This window comes from Prunus avium, chromosome 6 (genome assembly GCF_965620075.1).
Source record: "Prunus avium chromosome 6, drPruAviu1.hap1.1, whole genome shotgun sequence".
Lineage (NCBI taxonomy): Eukaryota > Viridiplantae > Streptophyta > Magnoliopsida > Rosales > Rosaceae > Prunus > Prunus avium.
Window position 1 is genome coordinate 3466994 of NC_142289.1, and position 16021 is coordinate 3483014.

The 16021-nt window shown below is 37.8% G+C and overlaps 2 protein-coding genes across 4 annotated transcripts; both read right to left on the reverse strand.

Moving 5' to 3' along the window:
• Positions 1-9387: 9387 nt before the first annotated feature.
• LOC110770600 (C2H2 and C2HC zinc fingers superfamily protein) lies at positions 9388-10725 on the reverse strand. The gene is made up of 5 exons (XM_021974774.2): positions 10529-10725; positions 10335-10396; positions 9998-10079; positions 9824-9892; positions 9388-9716 (listed from the first exon to the last, which is right to left on the reverse strand). The coding sequence occupies exons 1-5, from the start codon at positions 10656-10658 to the stop codon at positions 9607-9609; spliced, it is 453 nt and encodes a 150-aa protein (XP_021830466.1). The 5' UTR covers positions 10659-10725; the 3' UTR covers positions 9388-9606.
• A 555-nt stretch (positions 10726-11280) lies between these two features.
• Positions 11281-15314, reverse strand: LOC110770593 (shaggy-related kinase 11). 3 transcript variants are annotated; one of them, XM_021974766.2, is made up of 13 exons: positions 15129-15314; positions 14291-14442; positions 14085-14177; positions 13910-13969; positions 13531-13803; positions 13129-13203; positions 12886-12942; positions 12647-12787; positions 12511-12561; positions 12223-12318; positions 12060-12143; positions 11771-11873; positions 11281-11687 (listed from the first exon to the last, which is right to left on the reverse strand). In XM_021974766.2, the coding sequence occupies exons 2-13, from the start codon at positions 14402-14404 to the stop codon at positions 11602-11604; spliced, it is 1233 nt and encodes a 410-aa protein (XP_021830458.1). In that variant the 5' UTR covers positions 14405-14442; positions 15129-15314; the 3' UTR covers positions 11281-11601. The 3 variants fall into 3 exon arrangements, with proteins under 3 accessions (XP_021830458.1, XP_021830456.1, XP_021830455.1); XM_021974764.2 differs by having other exon boundaries at positions 14291-14463; XM_021974763.2 differs by having other exon boundaries at positions 14291-14466.
• Positions 15315-16021: the final 707 nt, after the last annotated feature.

Consider the following 16021-nt stretch of genomic DNA (forward strand, 5'->3'; position numbering starts at 1 on the left):
GTGTTGAAGGTATTGGCAATTTTTTGGGTACATAAATATGGTGGCCGTGGCCGATTTGATTTTCGAGATGCTATGTGCAAATGCTTGTGTTTTGTGGAACCATAGTGTTTATTTTGAAACAAAAAAATGGCAAACACTACAATCACAACAAATAGCAGGGTGAGAAAACGAGAGAGTTTCATCATGCTTAATTATAATTAGCTTATAGATTTAGCTTGATTAAGCTTTATTGGTGCATGAAATATTTGAAGGTATGAGATTTCTCATTTATAGAACAAAAGTGTAGCTCCCTTCACTTTGTAGAAGCCAAGTTCCTGCCTTTGACATTGAATAAAATAAACAGAAACATGGCAGTTTTTGGTCTCTGTCATTTGACAATAGAACGTGCTGCATTTGACTAAAACATGATTGAATTCATTGGGGTCTTATATTAGAACAAATTAAACTGTGAACAACAAAGAAAGCTTACCAATTTGTCAGATGCAATTCAACGAAAAGTTAACTCAAAGTCAAACAGAAGCAAAACAGAGAAGACAAAACATAACCCTGAAACAAAAAGACTGCAGAATCTCTGTAGAGGCTCTCGGCAAATGAAAGTAAAGATGGCTCAAGTGAGAATCAACTATGTTGGCACTAAAACTGAACAGATAGAGATGAGTGCAACTTACAAGTGATGAGGACGATCTAGCAGATCGATTGAGTGTTAGATGGAGATTCCTCCTGTCCTCGGATGCTGATCCTGAATAGAAGATAAGCGAAGCTCGTGAGGTCTATGGAACCGGTGTGGAACCAGCCTAAGACCCTCCGATGCTCAAGTAAGATTGTTTTCTAAGAGCCCTCGCTGTTGACAATATATTAGTACAAAGGTCAAGCTGGAAAGTCTTACCTGTATTGCAGTGAAGGGGCCTATTTATAGAGGGCATCTTGTATGCTCTTAGTACTTAATTTCGATGTGGGACTCGTGGGAGGGCCCTATGAGGTCGACACGAGTCTTTAGATATTTCGGGCGGGTGCCTCGAGGTTGATTCTGCAGAATCGGTAGGAGATACCGATTGTAGTCTATGTTGGGCCTTTAGCGACCTTTTGCCCACTTGAGACAATATCATCGGTAGCCGATGCTGATTGTTCGGAGCCTTGGGCACTTGGGTAAGCTTCTAAGATCCACGTGTCGTTGTATGAGCGGAGGGTCAGATATGGTACAAACAAACTAATACACTTGTTTCATATCAATTCAATATAGGAGTAGATAATGACCCGTAAATAACGAGAAACTCTTTGGTATGACCGTCGCACCACCATATAGGATTACTCATGTTATTGTACGTGTATCTATTTATAACACCTGAATTATTTTATTTTTCTGCTTTGTTTAAAATTATTTTCCAGTTTGGATTTTAAAAGTCATTTGTCAAACAGCGTCCATTTAGTGATTCAGTCCCAAGATTCGTGGCCTATATCTCTCCATTTTCTGCTTCACTCTCTTAAGTTATGGCTTCTCTCTTGGCACAGAATTAGGCATTAGTTTCATTCTCACCTCAACTGTGCCTTTCTTGTATTGTTTGGTATAAGCATTACCAAACAAATCCTAGGTTAACTTTCATAATTCATTATTTGCACTTGCGTTTTATGGCATATTCTTTGGCGCGTCCATATATTGTGGGCCGGCCACATCTCACTCCCATCCCAAATTCAACCTTCAAGTTCCAACTTCAAATGTAATAACCTCCTTAATTTCTTCTCGTGTTCTTCAAAAACAAGATTAGGTGCTACATGAACACAAAGCTCTTCTCTTCTTAATTCCCTAGAATTTTTTCTTTCTTGGTTTCAACTTGGCTGTACCGAGGAAACAACATGTTATATACCTATTTTGGTGTACGAAAGTATAATCCCTTCTTGCAAAATTGAATGGTGAATGAATCTTTAGCAAACGATGTCTAAATTAAATTCATATACGTGGAATGGGAGAGCATCTGAGACGTGCATTTGTTGCGTTTGGATGATGAAATTTGAATTATAAGGAAGATATCAGTTGGAATTTAGGTGGTGTTGTTATGAGTGTTTGTGATATCATTGTTGGTTTATGTGTGAAAGGGGTTTAGTGACGCTCTGATACCACTTGTTAGATTATTAGGTGAAGGGGTTTAGGACAATAGGACTGTAAGTTTGTGAAATCTGAATTATTATTCTTCTCACTGTTGGAGGAAAATATATATACAGCAAGCTAACATTATAATAGGAAATATATATAAAGGATTTACCCAAAGCACAACCTTTACAAAAGGATTTTTGGAATTTAAATTGGGAACCTAACAAGTGATTTTTGCCTAAAAATGACATTATTTAACTAGAAGGATGATCTAAGCGACTGTGCCATATAGATGATGACTGAAGAGAAGCAGATAAACACGTAATACGAGACGGAAGAGATGGAAGCTTGTAGAGACCGTTCTTACATAGGCCCTGAAAGAGGAGAGAACCATTAGAGCGATCAAAAATATAAAAGTGTTGAGAATCAAAGGCACACAAAACATTATTATCACGACAGAGTTGTGCAATAGACAGAAGATTTTTACGCATGGAAGGAATCGCATAAACATTGTTTAATTGGAAAGAGTTGGAGCCAATGGAGAGTGACATGTTACCCGTATATGAAATAGGCATCTGATCTCCATTGCCAAGGTGAACTGTATCATGACCATTGTATGGGAGGCATTGTTGGAGAAGGCTTGGATTCCCAATCATGTGAGTGCTGGCACCTATGTCAGGATACCAAGAAGGGTCATGCAGAGAAGGAGTGGTAGAAGTGGGAGCAGGTGAAGGAGTGGTCTGCGGCTGTCCTGCAATCTGTAATCCAGCGAATGCAGTGTGCAAGGAGTTAGGTACATGTGGACGGGCAAACTGAGAGAGCATAGGACATGTCGGAGCAAAATGACTTGAGCCATGGCAGAGCTGACAAGAGGCAGTACGTGCTGTACCCAAAACACCAGGAGCCGAGGAACGAGAACCAGAGTTGTTTCGACGACCATTATTCCTGTGGTTCCAATTACTGTGCCTATTATTGTTTCGTGAACCATAATTTGAGAAGGAAGGCCGGGAGGCACCCTGGGAGGCAAGCAAGGCAATCGGCTGAGAGGAAATGGTAGGTCGACGACGGGACTCTTGAGTCAGAAGACGAGATCGTAGAGCACTGAAATCAGGAAGAGTATCTAGGCTCTCAAGAGCTGTCACCAACATCTCGTACTCATCACCAAGGCCTCGGAGAACGGCATTAACCAAGTCTGTATTAGAGACTGGTTCTCCTATGGAAGCTAGCTAGTCAGAAATCGATTTGGCCTCCTGAAGATAATCTGAGACAGATCTAGTCCCACGAGAAATCTCATTAAGACGACGCCGAAGATGAGAGGAGTTGGTAGTTGACTTCTGAGTGAAGTATTTGGAGATAAGAGACCACATGGAGGCAGAGGTTTTGCAGCCAACTATAGAAGCAAGAATGGGTTATGACAAAGTAGCAGATAGTGTACTGACAAGAGTCTTGTCTGTGCGAATCCAATGATTATAATCGGTTGAAGAGGTGGCTGGACATAGATGAGTGTCATCAACATATTTGAATAAATCTTGTCCAATAAGGAAGGCTTCAACCTGATGATACCACAAAAGATAGTTATCATTATTAAGCTTCACCGTCACAAGGTGGGTGATGTTGGGGAGAGAATATGTGGCCATGGCAGCAACGGTTGAAGAGGCAGTAGCGGAAGAACTCATCTTAGAGACAGAGGAAGGGGGGGTGCTGTGATTGTGGTGGTTGGAATCTGATGCGACAAATCTGGAATGGTTGGGCAGCGATGGAGCGAGGCCGTTTAGGTGTTGTGCGACAAGCTTGAGAAGAAGAAAGAAGAATGGCGCTGATCCCAGAGAAGAGAAGAGAGAAAATAGAGACCCAAAACCCTAGGAAAGAATTTGCTCTGATACCATGTAAGTTTGTGAAATCTGAATTATTATTCTTCTCACTGTTGGAGGAAAATATATATATAGCAAGCTAACATTATAATAGGAAATATATATAAAGGAATTCCTAGTCTATAGGGATTGACAATTAATATAGTTGATTGGAGAGATATAAACAGTATATACATCAATTAGCTATAAATCAGGGATGCTGTCTAACAAGGACAATAGTTGAACAAAGTGTTTTGATTACATTGGAGGAGAATAGTACATAGCTTGGTGTAGGCTAATTGGCCTCCTTCTTAGCTTATTGGCTTATTGGCTTATTGGCCACCACACTTGATTTAGATTAGTTTGGGCTATTTGGCCCTAGCTTGAGCTCTTGTCTTCAAGGCTCTTCCATAGGTTGGGTAGCTCACACGTAGATTTCTCATGGATTGGGAGTTGTAGTGGTTAACTCCCACTACTTTAGTTGATTAGCTAGATAGCTAGCTAGCTAGTTTGGGTTTCTAGCTTACTAGCTTAGATTTGGATAGCTTGTTTGCTCCCACATAGATTGGGAGTTGTATTAGTTGACTTCGCATCGTTTGGGAGTTCTTTTTCAACAATATCACATTTTGGCAAGATTATAAGGGAAGGCAATGGATCTCTATAATTTGGGCAGGAATTAATGAACATGGTTTAAAAAACATGTGCACATAGTAATGCTTTGGTTCTTATTCTCTGCATGAGTTTTGTTTTGCTCAAGCACAACTCACCCACTCTCACAAAAAGCAGAGATAGAAGACATTGATGAAGTAGAAATGCACACAAGTCAGGAGTGAACAACATGCAGCCTCAAGGTAGCAGACAATACACAGCAACTCAAATTCTTCCTTCTGGGATGCACCATGAATTCATGGTCTTTTTTTTTTTAATTTTTCTATGGACTGTTCTTCTCTAAATAGTATTTTGCTTTGGTGCCCCCTGGACTATGCATTGTTTTCCTTTCCAACGTTATTTATTTATTCTATGTGTATTTATTTATATTTAGTTATTAAAAAGTTTGGAACATAGATCACTCTATGGCCCGCATCTGGGCCGCATCTGGAGTGTTGATCGGTTAGGGCCCAAAATATTGGCCTTGGTCTAGGCTTCTTGGGTGATTGAAACTCGGTTGCGACCTAAGCTGCTGAGCCCAATACGGTGGCCATATGCAAGCGAGACCTTTTATAGCGAGGGGGTTATGTTGAGGGGTTCATTTTAGCCGTCCAATTGTAACATTTTCATTAACCGGACATCCATGAAGAACCCCCAACTGTAAGCTCTCATCATAGAGAAATATATAATGATATTGTAGTACGGTCACATGAAATAACTTGTACACATATTCGTGTTATAATATGAGTGGACGACATGGTTGATATTTTCCCTTTTAGGAAATAGGGTTAACTGGTGATTTGCCCCCTGAACTTGTACCTAACTTTTAATTTACTCCTTATCCTTTTTTATTAGAAAATTAAGGATATGAACTTCTTTTTTTGGACAATTTTCCTCTTTCGTCTAAATCCGCAACATTTCATCCAATTTGCCGTTAAAAATGAGGGCAAAATGGTCATTTTGTACATTAAAAATAAATAAAAAATAGAAATTTGAAATACTCTCTCTCTCTCTCTCTCTCTCTCTCTCTCTCTCTCTCTCTTTTTGCAGGCTCGCTTAGGGATGGGGGTCGTCATTTGGCAATGGCTGGAAGGATGGCGAGTGAGTGGTCGGCAAGGATGGGGTTGGTGGGTAGGGACTAGAGTTTGGGGTTAGAGCCACCGGGGGGGGGGGGGGGGGGGCGTGGGTGGGGTGAAAAACCAAAAGGGGTTTCTGGGTTTGTGGGGGAGTGGTGGTAGGGTTAAGGGGGTAGTCATGGGAGAATTGGGAGAATTGGGGGGAGAAAGAAACCGAGAGGGGAGATGGGGCTGGGTTCTCTGGATTTTTTTTTCTTTAGTGTCTTTTTCTTCTTCTTTTTTTTGTTGTTGTCAATTTTCCACTTTTTCTTTAATTTTTTTTCCAAAAAAATCATTTTTAAAAATGATTTAATTGAAAATTGGATGAAATGTTGAGGATTTAGACGGTAAGGGGGAAATTGGAGAAAAAAAGAACTTTATATCCTTAATTTTCTATAAAGAAAAAAAGGATATGGGGTAAATTGAAAGTTATGTACAAGTTGAAGGAGCAAATCACCAGTTAACCATAGGAAATAGAATTAATAAAAATCCACTTATATTATAACACATCGATCTGTGAGCGTATTACAGTACGACTGTATAATCACTTCTCAATATAACCCCTTACTATTTATTTATGTTTTTTTTTAATATACAAATGCTATTCTACTTTAATATAATATAAATTAAAGGGAGGGGTATTCGAGCTTAGGTGCAGAGTGGGAAATACATCCGTTCTAGCCAACTTGGCTAAGCCTATATCTGCTATAACCCTTTACTATAACTTCACGTTAAATAAGTGGTCTCTTTTGGAATTTTGGCTTTGGGCTTTGAGCTTGTCAATTTCTTGTGCTTTAGAATCTCTTGGATAGAGCCAAAGGGGGCCCACATATCTTCCCCGCTTTCTCCACTCTTTCCCTTCTTAAATATGGATGGAGATATCATTGTTCACAATATCCTAAACCGAGTTTAGAGAGACTCATTCTCTTTCTCTTTTAGCACAACCCGACCCAACCCAACCACCCTCTTCGTCTATGGTAATCTTTCCTCCATTTCTCTATGATATCATCTCTAGCTTGTGATACAAAGATATATTCAAATTCAACGACAACACCGTCTTTCGACTTTTCCTTAGCATTCCATTGACTCCTTTGAAGAGCAGCCAGTCTTGCTTGTTAGTGTTTTGGGGCCATTATTTGGGTCCATCCAGAGGCATAAGTGTTCCATCAATCTAATCTCATCCATCAAATTATAGGGTGATTTTATTTGCACCTCATTATTTGTTCTTTTCACCCCACATTCTCTTTACACCCCATTAAATTTTAGTGAAATTTAAAAATACTCTTTACACCCCAACCCCATATTTCTTCCTAAATTGCCCTCATTAACCCCATCCCAAACTTTTTCTGTGTAAACCCCATCAAGCTAAACCGTATATCCCATCCCATAGCAAACCCCACCTCATCGCAAACTCCATCCCATTGCAAACATACCCCATTGCAAACCCCATCTCATTGCAAAAACACCTCATCGCAAACCCCATCCCATTTCAAACCCATCAGGCAATCTCATCCTATCGCAAACCCCACCCCATCGCAAACTCACCCTATCGCAAAATGGATGTATAGTTAGAACTTGGTCTTACGAAAATAGCTGTTACTTTTGGTGGGTTACCACTAAAATCGTTACATTGTTTCAGTAGCAGTCCACCGAATTGGTTTCCGTTTTTCAATAATAGACTACCGAATTCGTTTATGTTTTTCAGTGGTAGTCTACCAATTCGTTTATGTTTTTCAGTAGTAGTCTACTCTTCAAAAAGTCGCCCCACAAATGAATGACTTTAAAGATATTTCGAAACAACATGGTTATGTACTCCGCAAACCACTTCCTACTTCCAATCATCCTCATCACCAATATTGACACCTTTTAACAAGAATTGGCATCCATATTTCTTGGTACTAGTGTCCCTAGAACACTTTTTCGTATCACCATTTGCATCCAACATTTCACTAGTTGTCTCACTAGACTTGCAAGACCTATATTTACCACTTCTCTCACAAACAAGTATTATTCGAGGTCTCCTCTTGTCTTCACCTCCAGAATCAGACCTTGTAATTACAATTAGGATATTATTCATTTTTCTTTGTGCACGAGCCCATCTAATTAATGCATCTCTACCTTTGAATATCTACACATTAAACTCATGTTATTTGAAGTAAAAATTTGAAACATTAATGCCACGTTAATTATATTAAAAAGGATTTCAGGAAAAAAAAAAAAAAAAAAAAAAGGATACTCAAGATGATTATCAAATAAGTTGTGAATTAATTACTATAGTCCATTACATATTATGTTCCAACATTATTGCCTTCAATAGTGGTGTCACCATGTTTTTGTTCCTTCAATTGGAGTAAGGTCAAAATAGCTTGCATTAAATTTGTGGTTGATAATAAGTTACTGAAAAAACAAATATAATTCGGTTCGTCGCCACTGAATGATAGGTAAAAGTTCGTCATACGTCATCGAAACCCTTTCCACATTATGGTAGATCTCCACTGCTTCTTAAGTTAACGGTCAGTCAAACACAACTGAAATAGGTTCAATGTTTCAGTGGCTTGCCACCGAATTTTCCTATCACGTTCAATATTAGTGTGCTGCACGTAACCAACGACCACCATGCAACCCTAAACTTGAAAAATGCCAAAAAAATAAACTCATACCTCATTTGAAGCCTCCCTAACTTCAATCTCAGCCTTCATGAATAAATACTAGATATGTTTTCACCAATATAAGCGTATAAACCTTGTTAGGGTTGTAGGAACATGATGATTTGAGAAAAAAGTCTAACTAGGGTTGCAGGAACGTATGTAGGGTGTAGTGAGCAAATTTAATTTTTATTTTAAATGTTTTTTTGTCCTTAACCGTAATTATGTACAAAAGTAAAATATGTTATTCATGTTTAAAATTAGTATAGAGTGAAAAGAGAATAATGGGGTGCAAATAAAATCATCCAAAATTATTTGAAATTATGAGCGCTCACACACACATATATTTATACATTTAAATAACTAGTGACATGATAATTAATTTAATGCATGTACCAACATTAATATAATTAATTACCTGAAAGACAAGCTTGGACTTAAGGCCCTGTGAAAATGATGAGTTGTATCATGAACGAAATTTCTAAGGAACAAGAAACACATGTGTTGTACAGCAGATGAAGTACTGATTCGATCTTGGCAACCAGCGTTCCAAGTGTTCTTGAAGGCTTGAGTGTCGTCTTTGACACCATTTCCCACAGCAACAAATGACAACACATTGTAAACCTGCATCTTGGAATGATTCTCAGGGAACCCAATAGGGAAATGTGGTTCTGGAGACTTTGATTTTTTAGAAGATTGACTCTTAGGGTAGCTGGCCAGCGTCAAAGGTAGTGGCAATTTTTTGGGTGCATAATATAGTGTCCGTGACCAATTTGATTTTCGAGATGCTATGTGCAAATGTTTGTGTTTTGTGGAACCATAGTGTTTATTTTGAAACAAAAATATGGCAAACAGTACAAGCACAACAAATAGCAGGGTGAGAAAAGGAGAGTTTAGGGTTTAGGGTTTAGCATTCTCTAAATATTATTTGGCATTCCAAAAGTTTAGAGCATAAACAGTCGGACAATTCAGACAAAACAAGCAGCTTGCCATCCATGTGAGTGAAAAAATGAACTTTAGAGCACAAGACACAACACATTCTCTTTAGTAGAAGAATTATATGAAGGAAATGTTTTAGTCAATACTATAAACCACAAGCTACAAGCCTACAAGCCTTGATGACAATCCATATCTCATCATACAACTTTACTAGTAACATGTTACATGTCAACTAGATCAAACGAAAGAAATCAGGAACTAGATAAGGATCTGTATCGGTAGCACGAGCACTAGATAAATGGCGTCTGAAAGACATAGAGGACTTATCCCCAGTCCACAAAAGGAAGCGGCGGATATCCACTCTCTGGAGGAGGCATTAGAGATGGAGGTAGATTGCCCCATGACATTCCCATGCTATCTCTGACCACCACATCTGTGAATCAAAATGAAGAAATAAATTCTGTTAAAAACAAAAACGAAGACAGCAATGGTCACCTACCGACTGTCTCAAGTCTAAAGCAACATATCATTTGAAGTTACCTGGCAAAGAGCTGCCCCCTACCAACTGGTTCTCTTGAAAAGTTGAAGACTGATTATTATCACTCAAACCTGTCAACACATTCCAACTCTTGAATTAGATACTGAAAACATATTTAATTCCTTCTCCCTCACAGTAAGAAAAGGGGCATTGTTTTCAATTTCAGGTATCTTTACCTGGTGCCCCTTGAGTAACCATATTCTGCTGATTGTTCTTGGGATGAAGATATCTACAAGAATCTCCATATGGGCAAAATCCCTACAATCCATGCCAAAGAAAAAGAAATTGACAACAAACAAGAAACCAAAACATATAAATCCAAAGCCAAAATCAATTAAAAACCAAGTATCAAAGCAAACTCTGCCTCCAACACATTATTCAACAGAGTCAACACCTGAACAAATTAATTGGGTTGATTAAAGAAAAAATCAAAATCTGGATCCAACCCATTATAGTAGAAGTAGTGAAATCACTTGGGTAATCAATGAAAATGCGATAAGGAGAAAGCAATACCGTTTTGACAAAGCGGTTGCAAACCCCTTTTGTCAAGCTCTCCGTATAAGCATGACTGGGATCTGCAATCAACGGCAAACAAAGTTGTGATTATACATAGAAATGCATAGAGGGATGCTTGGTAGCTGAGAAAGCAAAGGAAAATGACTTAAAGAAAAGCTCAAAAGCAGAAGATAATGGTTGTATTTATGTACCTTTGAAGGAGTCGTACCATTGAGCTTTGGCTCTGAGGTGTTGGAGACCTTGAAGATGGCGTCGCCTCGCAGATGGGGTGTCTTGGAATTCCTTGTCACAGTATTCGCAGTAATACTTCCCCAACGGCATTGCAACTCTCTCTCTCTCTCTCTCTCTTTCTATCGAATTCGAGGTTTCTAACTATTTATAGGTTTTGGGCCTTTCGGCTGACAGAAAAATTTTCTTTTTGGTACACAGAGTTCTTCAGTTTTAACTGTCAACTGTTATCAGTGATTCAGTAAACTTTATTTTTTCCTTAGAAGAAATCCTGCTTGCTTTAAATGGTAGAGATAAAAAACACAAAATTAATATGAAATATTGAAGCTTTCTTTGTTTTTAATTGGTGACCTAGAAACAGAAAAACAAAAACAAAAACAAAAAAGTTCAGTTAAATTTATAGTTTTTTTTTTGTTCAAGCGATATTCAAGGAGGGGGAAGTGGATTTTTCTTCCGTGATGCAAAGGCTTCATTGGCATTACCCACTTGGATGTCTATATAAGCCATCTTGTCGCAAATTCCGGCTCATCACTTAGATGGAATCAAGAAAACCAATACTTGGATTGGAAGGTTTATTGTTGAGAGATATCCATCACTATGACAGTATTGTCCAAATATAGCATAGGCTGAGGTTGACACATGATTTCAACTTAGAATCCATGGGAATTGCTTTTTTCCTACTACAATGAGAGGAAGTAGCCTTCAATAAACTATCTGCCAAACAACTAGATTACATTGGAAATACGAAACCAGAGAACATTGGTCTGTCTTCTAGAAATACAAATACTAAACATTTAGATAAATGCTGCTGTTTGTCTTCTATGTGATGTTACAATCTGGGGATACAGGGATAAGGCAATCATAATACCCATTGAGGTTTGGACAATACAAGATTCAATAGAATACATCTAAATCTGATATTACAAAACAAGGTCATACATTGAGGTACATTAAATATAATGGAGACAAATAGCAGGCCAGGTGAACACATAGCTTCCATATGGGACCACACTTGAGGTTTCTCACATCTCACAAACTAATCAGATGCCAAGAACGGGACTTGCTTTCTCGCATGCTCTGGGATCAATTTCATCAATATCTCCACAGGAACCCCCTTTAATTCTGATTGATAGACCAAGAGTAAGAACTTTGATACAAAGCTTAGCGGAAGAAAAAAGAAATTGTCTCTCAGAACAACATCATACCATGAGATTTAAAGTTAAATAAAGGTGGAAGGAAACGTCCATTCGGCAGGCGGGTGTTCAGGTCACGAAGCTCATCAAAAAAGGGGTGGATCAAGGCATCCAGCTGCATTAGAAACAGAAACATGGTTGAAAAATTAACAAAATAAAGATAATGGGAATAAAAAAAATTAACTGAATTTTCTATTACTAGCACATAATGAAATTTTCTTAATGGAGTTTTGTAAAAAGAAAAAAAGGGGAAAATTGGAAAGAATGAACAATGCGGACATTAAAAAACTCCTGTACTCACAGCTGTGCACCGCAAGTTAGGAGAGTATTGCAGCAGTCTTGAAACCAGATCAACAGCTTCTGGAGGCATACGCTTGTGGAATATCTAAGGGAATAACAGATATAAATATGATGTCTGGTTTAAGAAATATAAAATGATACATTAATATATTCCTTCATAATACCTTGTGCCACGGGTGAGCTTTGATTTGAGGGAACTTGAACTCCGTATAGTTAGGATTCATGCATTTGATTTCCTCCCTTGTTGGAGTGCCCAAAACCTACCAAGAGAAAACGTGAGAAGTGAATCACCACACGATAAAAGATTGAAGTCCAAGATGCCATATTTTCACCAAGTACAGAGAGTAATGCCTGTCCAACGCAAGCATCTAAACAATCCTTTTATCCCTATTCATTGATATCTAAGATTAAATATGGAACTTATACTGAACTGATAAAGATGTTAAAATTACCTTGATAATCTCCACAAGCTGGTCAACTCCACTCTCACCGGGAAACAGAGGCTGATGCAATAGAAAATTCCTTTCTATTAGAATTGTACAAAACATATATTTCAGAAAATGCAATAGAGCAGAGCAAAGCATGTACCTGTCCAAGCAATAGCTCAGCAAGAACACATCCAACAGACCAGACATCAATAGCTGTAGTATACTCAGTTGCTCCAAATATGAGTTCTGGTGCTCTATAGTATCTAGAGCAGATATAAGATATATTTGGCTCTCCTTTTACCTGCTCAATAACAATACAGTATAAGAATATACGCCAATGAAGCAAAAGCCAATATGAGTATAATTGGAAGAAAAGGACAACAAAAAAACAAAGCATACCAAAACTTTTGCACTACCAAAGTCACACAATTTTACTTGGTGGGTATGCGGATTCACCTGCAAATAATATGAACCAAATTTCAAACCTTTGCTGTTTTATTTACTCCATAACCACTCCCATCCCTCCACACACACACACACACACACACACACACACACACACAGGAAGGCAGTGCTGCACACAACTATATGGTTAACTACAAATTAATAGGCATATAGGGATAAGAGAATCAAAGTACATACCAGAAGATTTTGTGGCTTAATGTCCCGATGACACACTCCAATGCAGCGGTGAATGTAGGATAACGCCCTAAAGATCTGCCAAATATGGATGAAATGAGGCAAATCTCAGCTATCCAAAACATAAACCCTCAAGGGCAGGGAACAAACAACATGCTTTGAGGCACAATTCTAAGACTCAATTAGCCTAAGCCTTGGACTCATGGAGTAAGAACTTAGTCTAACAGTTGAATTCTTAATCTATATTTAAAGTATACAACATACTGTTCAATTGATGTAAATTGTCTTCTAAAAAGGAAAAAATGTTGAAACAAAGAAAACATCACCATATTCTTCACTTCAAATGCAACTTACACAAAGGAAAAAAGAAAAGGCACACATGAAATTCTTTCATTGACATCATACCTGGTATGTGTAGAGTTTAACATATATCAGAGGCATCCGTTGGTTCAACTTGTTATAGTGTTTAATTACACGATGAACCGTTTCAGGAACATACTCAAGTACCAGGTTAAGATAAAGTTCATCCTTTTCAGTCGTTGAAAAGAAGCAATGCTTCAAAGAAACAACATTTGGGTGGTCAAGAAGACGCATGGTTTGCAGCTCACGGTTCTTGTACCTCTTGTCTTGCAGAACCTTCTTTATGGCCACAGTTTCACCAGTCTCTAAGCACTTTGCCTGTACACATAAAAAAATTAGAATTCCACAACAGGAAAACTGCTACTGATTTGAAGGGCCGTACATTTTCAACAATGAATTGTAAAGCAAAAGACTAGAATCTTACTTGGAACACAACTCCAAATGATCCATGCCCGACAACACGCTCAGCCATGTAACTAATTGTCTAATATTACAAAAGATACAACACTCCGTTAGAGTTGCAATTAAATAAACTGGGGAAAGAAAATATCAGTGTCTACATCAACTGGAGACTAATGTGCACAGGAGAAACAATATACCTGCTTTGGCTGGCCATTTCTACCACCAATAGTTGTCACAATTATATGGCCTGTCTCTGTTCCGTTACCATCAACGACTGTGGCTTCCATTTCCTGCAGTGAGGCAGACCATGACTATTCAATAGCAGACACTTAATAATCCAAAAAATAAAAAATAAACTGCAAGGAGAAAAGACTGATAAACACTTAACCAATGGCTTACATACTTTGTCATCCCTAATTTTCATGTCATTCATCTCCTCTGGCAACTTATCCACACCAACAGCATGACCACTGGGTTCTCTCAGACCTGAAGTAGGTGCTACACCCACTGAAGCCATTCGTTGCAAACCTTTTATGCTCTCTTTATTGTTTTTCCCTGATTAAACCAACCATCAACCTACTGCAATCAATTAAGCAGTGAAAATTAAAATTTCGACTATGAAACTGCAATATGTACAATCTCAGTAGCATTTCTTTACCCATTATCCACAATCCATACTAAGAGCTACGTAAAGTTTTATGAAATATAGAAAACAGGAAATTTGTAGCCGATCAACTCAGCTTTGCTGAAAACTAAACTCATATTGACCGGAAAATAGATAAATACAGGAAGAAATCAAAATTTGTAAACCAAAGGCCACAACGGAAATTTTATGTACAGCACAAAAAAGAACTAAAAATGAACCCCACAAATGAGATGAAGCAAATAAAAAGGCAAGTTTTTGACCTTCTATACATACCCATAAACATATTAACATGAAACCCGAGATCCAACAATTAAAGCCAAACAATACAACCCAAAATTCACACAAGAAAAACCAATGAACTACCTGAAAATCCAGTCATAATTATTCTCTCCCTACCACACACACAAAAAAACATTTATTTATTTTTAAATTAAAAAAATAAAAGAGAAAATGGGAGTTCAGACAATTAATCCTGAATACCAAAACAAGCCGATCCAAATACCCAAAACGAAACCAACAAAAACCACCAAATATATCACAGAAAAAACCCAAAAAAGGAGCTTTATAGGGGATACTCAGAGTAAGAAAATTGTACCGATGAAGCAATAATTGGCGAAGCTCAAGGCGGGATCATCTGAAAAACTAAGCCCGTCTTGTAGAATCAGAGGCGTAGATCCATGATCAGAGAGGATCTAGGTCTGTTTCCTCTTTTGGATTTGTGTGTTTGTGTGTTTTGTTTATTTTTGCTTTTTTTGTGTGGTGGTGCTGTGATGCGCTGGGGACAGTCAAAGAAGGACCCTTTCTTATTGGCTCAATATGTTGCAAGTTATTAATAATTTATTTAAATTAAATATTAATACAGTTTTTTAAATAAGAAATATAAAATCTCATAAATAAGAAGCCTGTGGCTTGCTTTTTTGACCATTCAAACTTTCTTTTAAATTTCCTCTATTTTTAGCATTTTTTTAATACATAAGATAAATAATTGAACACAAGACTTCCGTTGCAAGGATAAATACTCGTAACTACCTCATACAAAATTGTTAAAAAGCTCTTCGGTTCTCTTTTATTTTATTTTATTTATACCAATGATAGTTTAAATTAATATAATTTATCAAAAGAAACTCCAACCTGAATGTAAGAGAACGAACTCAATAGCCAGGTTAACTGAGCTAACTCACACACAGTTTTAAAAGGGCAGGAAAGTAACAAATTGTAAAAGCTATTGATTTAGGCACCTTTTGCATAACGGCACCCACATTTTCACAAGCTGGTTTTGCTTCACATTGATCAATTACTTTTTGTTATAAATATATATTACCTTTTCGCATAACAGAAAGAAATAAACCATAAAAGGTCCAAATCCCAGATAAATTCTACCCAATTTTTTATCAGACAAACCTAACGCCGGATAATGTCTTTTTTGGGTGGGCATATCTGTCTTTTTGTGGAGGGTGCCCTTGTTGTCAAGGAGGAGCGCCCAGAGTG

Bases quoted from the DNA above. Each gene is read 5' to 3' on its own strand.
- LOC110770600 (XM_021974774.2), bottom strand. From the start codon at position 10,658: ATGCCGTTGGGGAAGTATTACTGCGAATACTGTGACAAGGAATTCCAA. The intron at 9,893-9,997 runs GTAAAGATACCT...ATGTGTTGACAG, and splicing joins GGTTACTCAAGGGGCACCAG to GTTTGAGTGATAATAATCAG. The intron at 9,717-9,823 runs GTAACTTCAAAT...TTTGATTCACAG, and splicing joins AGGGGGCAGCTCTTTGCCAG to ATGTGGTGGTCAGAGATAGC.
- LOC110770593 (XM_021974766.2), bottom strand. From the start codon at position 14,404: ATGGCTTCAGTGGGTGTAGCACCTACTTCAGGTCTGAGAGAACCCAGT. The intron at 12,562-12,646 runs GTACATGCTTTG...CTATTGCATCAG, and splicing joins CTGAGCTATTGCTTGGACAG to CCTCTGTTTCCCGGTGAGAG. The intron at 12,319-12,510 runs GTAATTTTAACA...TTCTCTTGGTAG, and splicing joins AGCTTGTGGAGATTATCAAG to GTTTTGGGCACTCCAACAAG.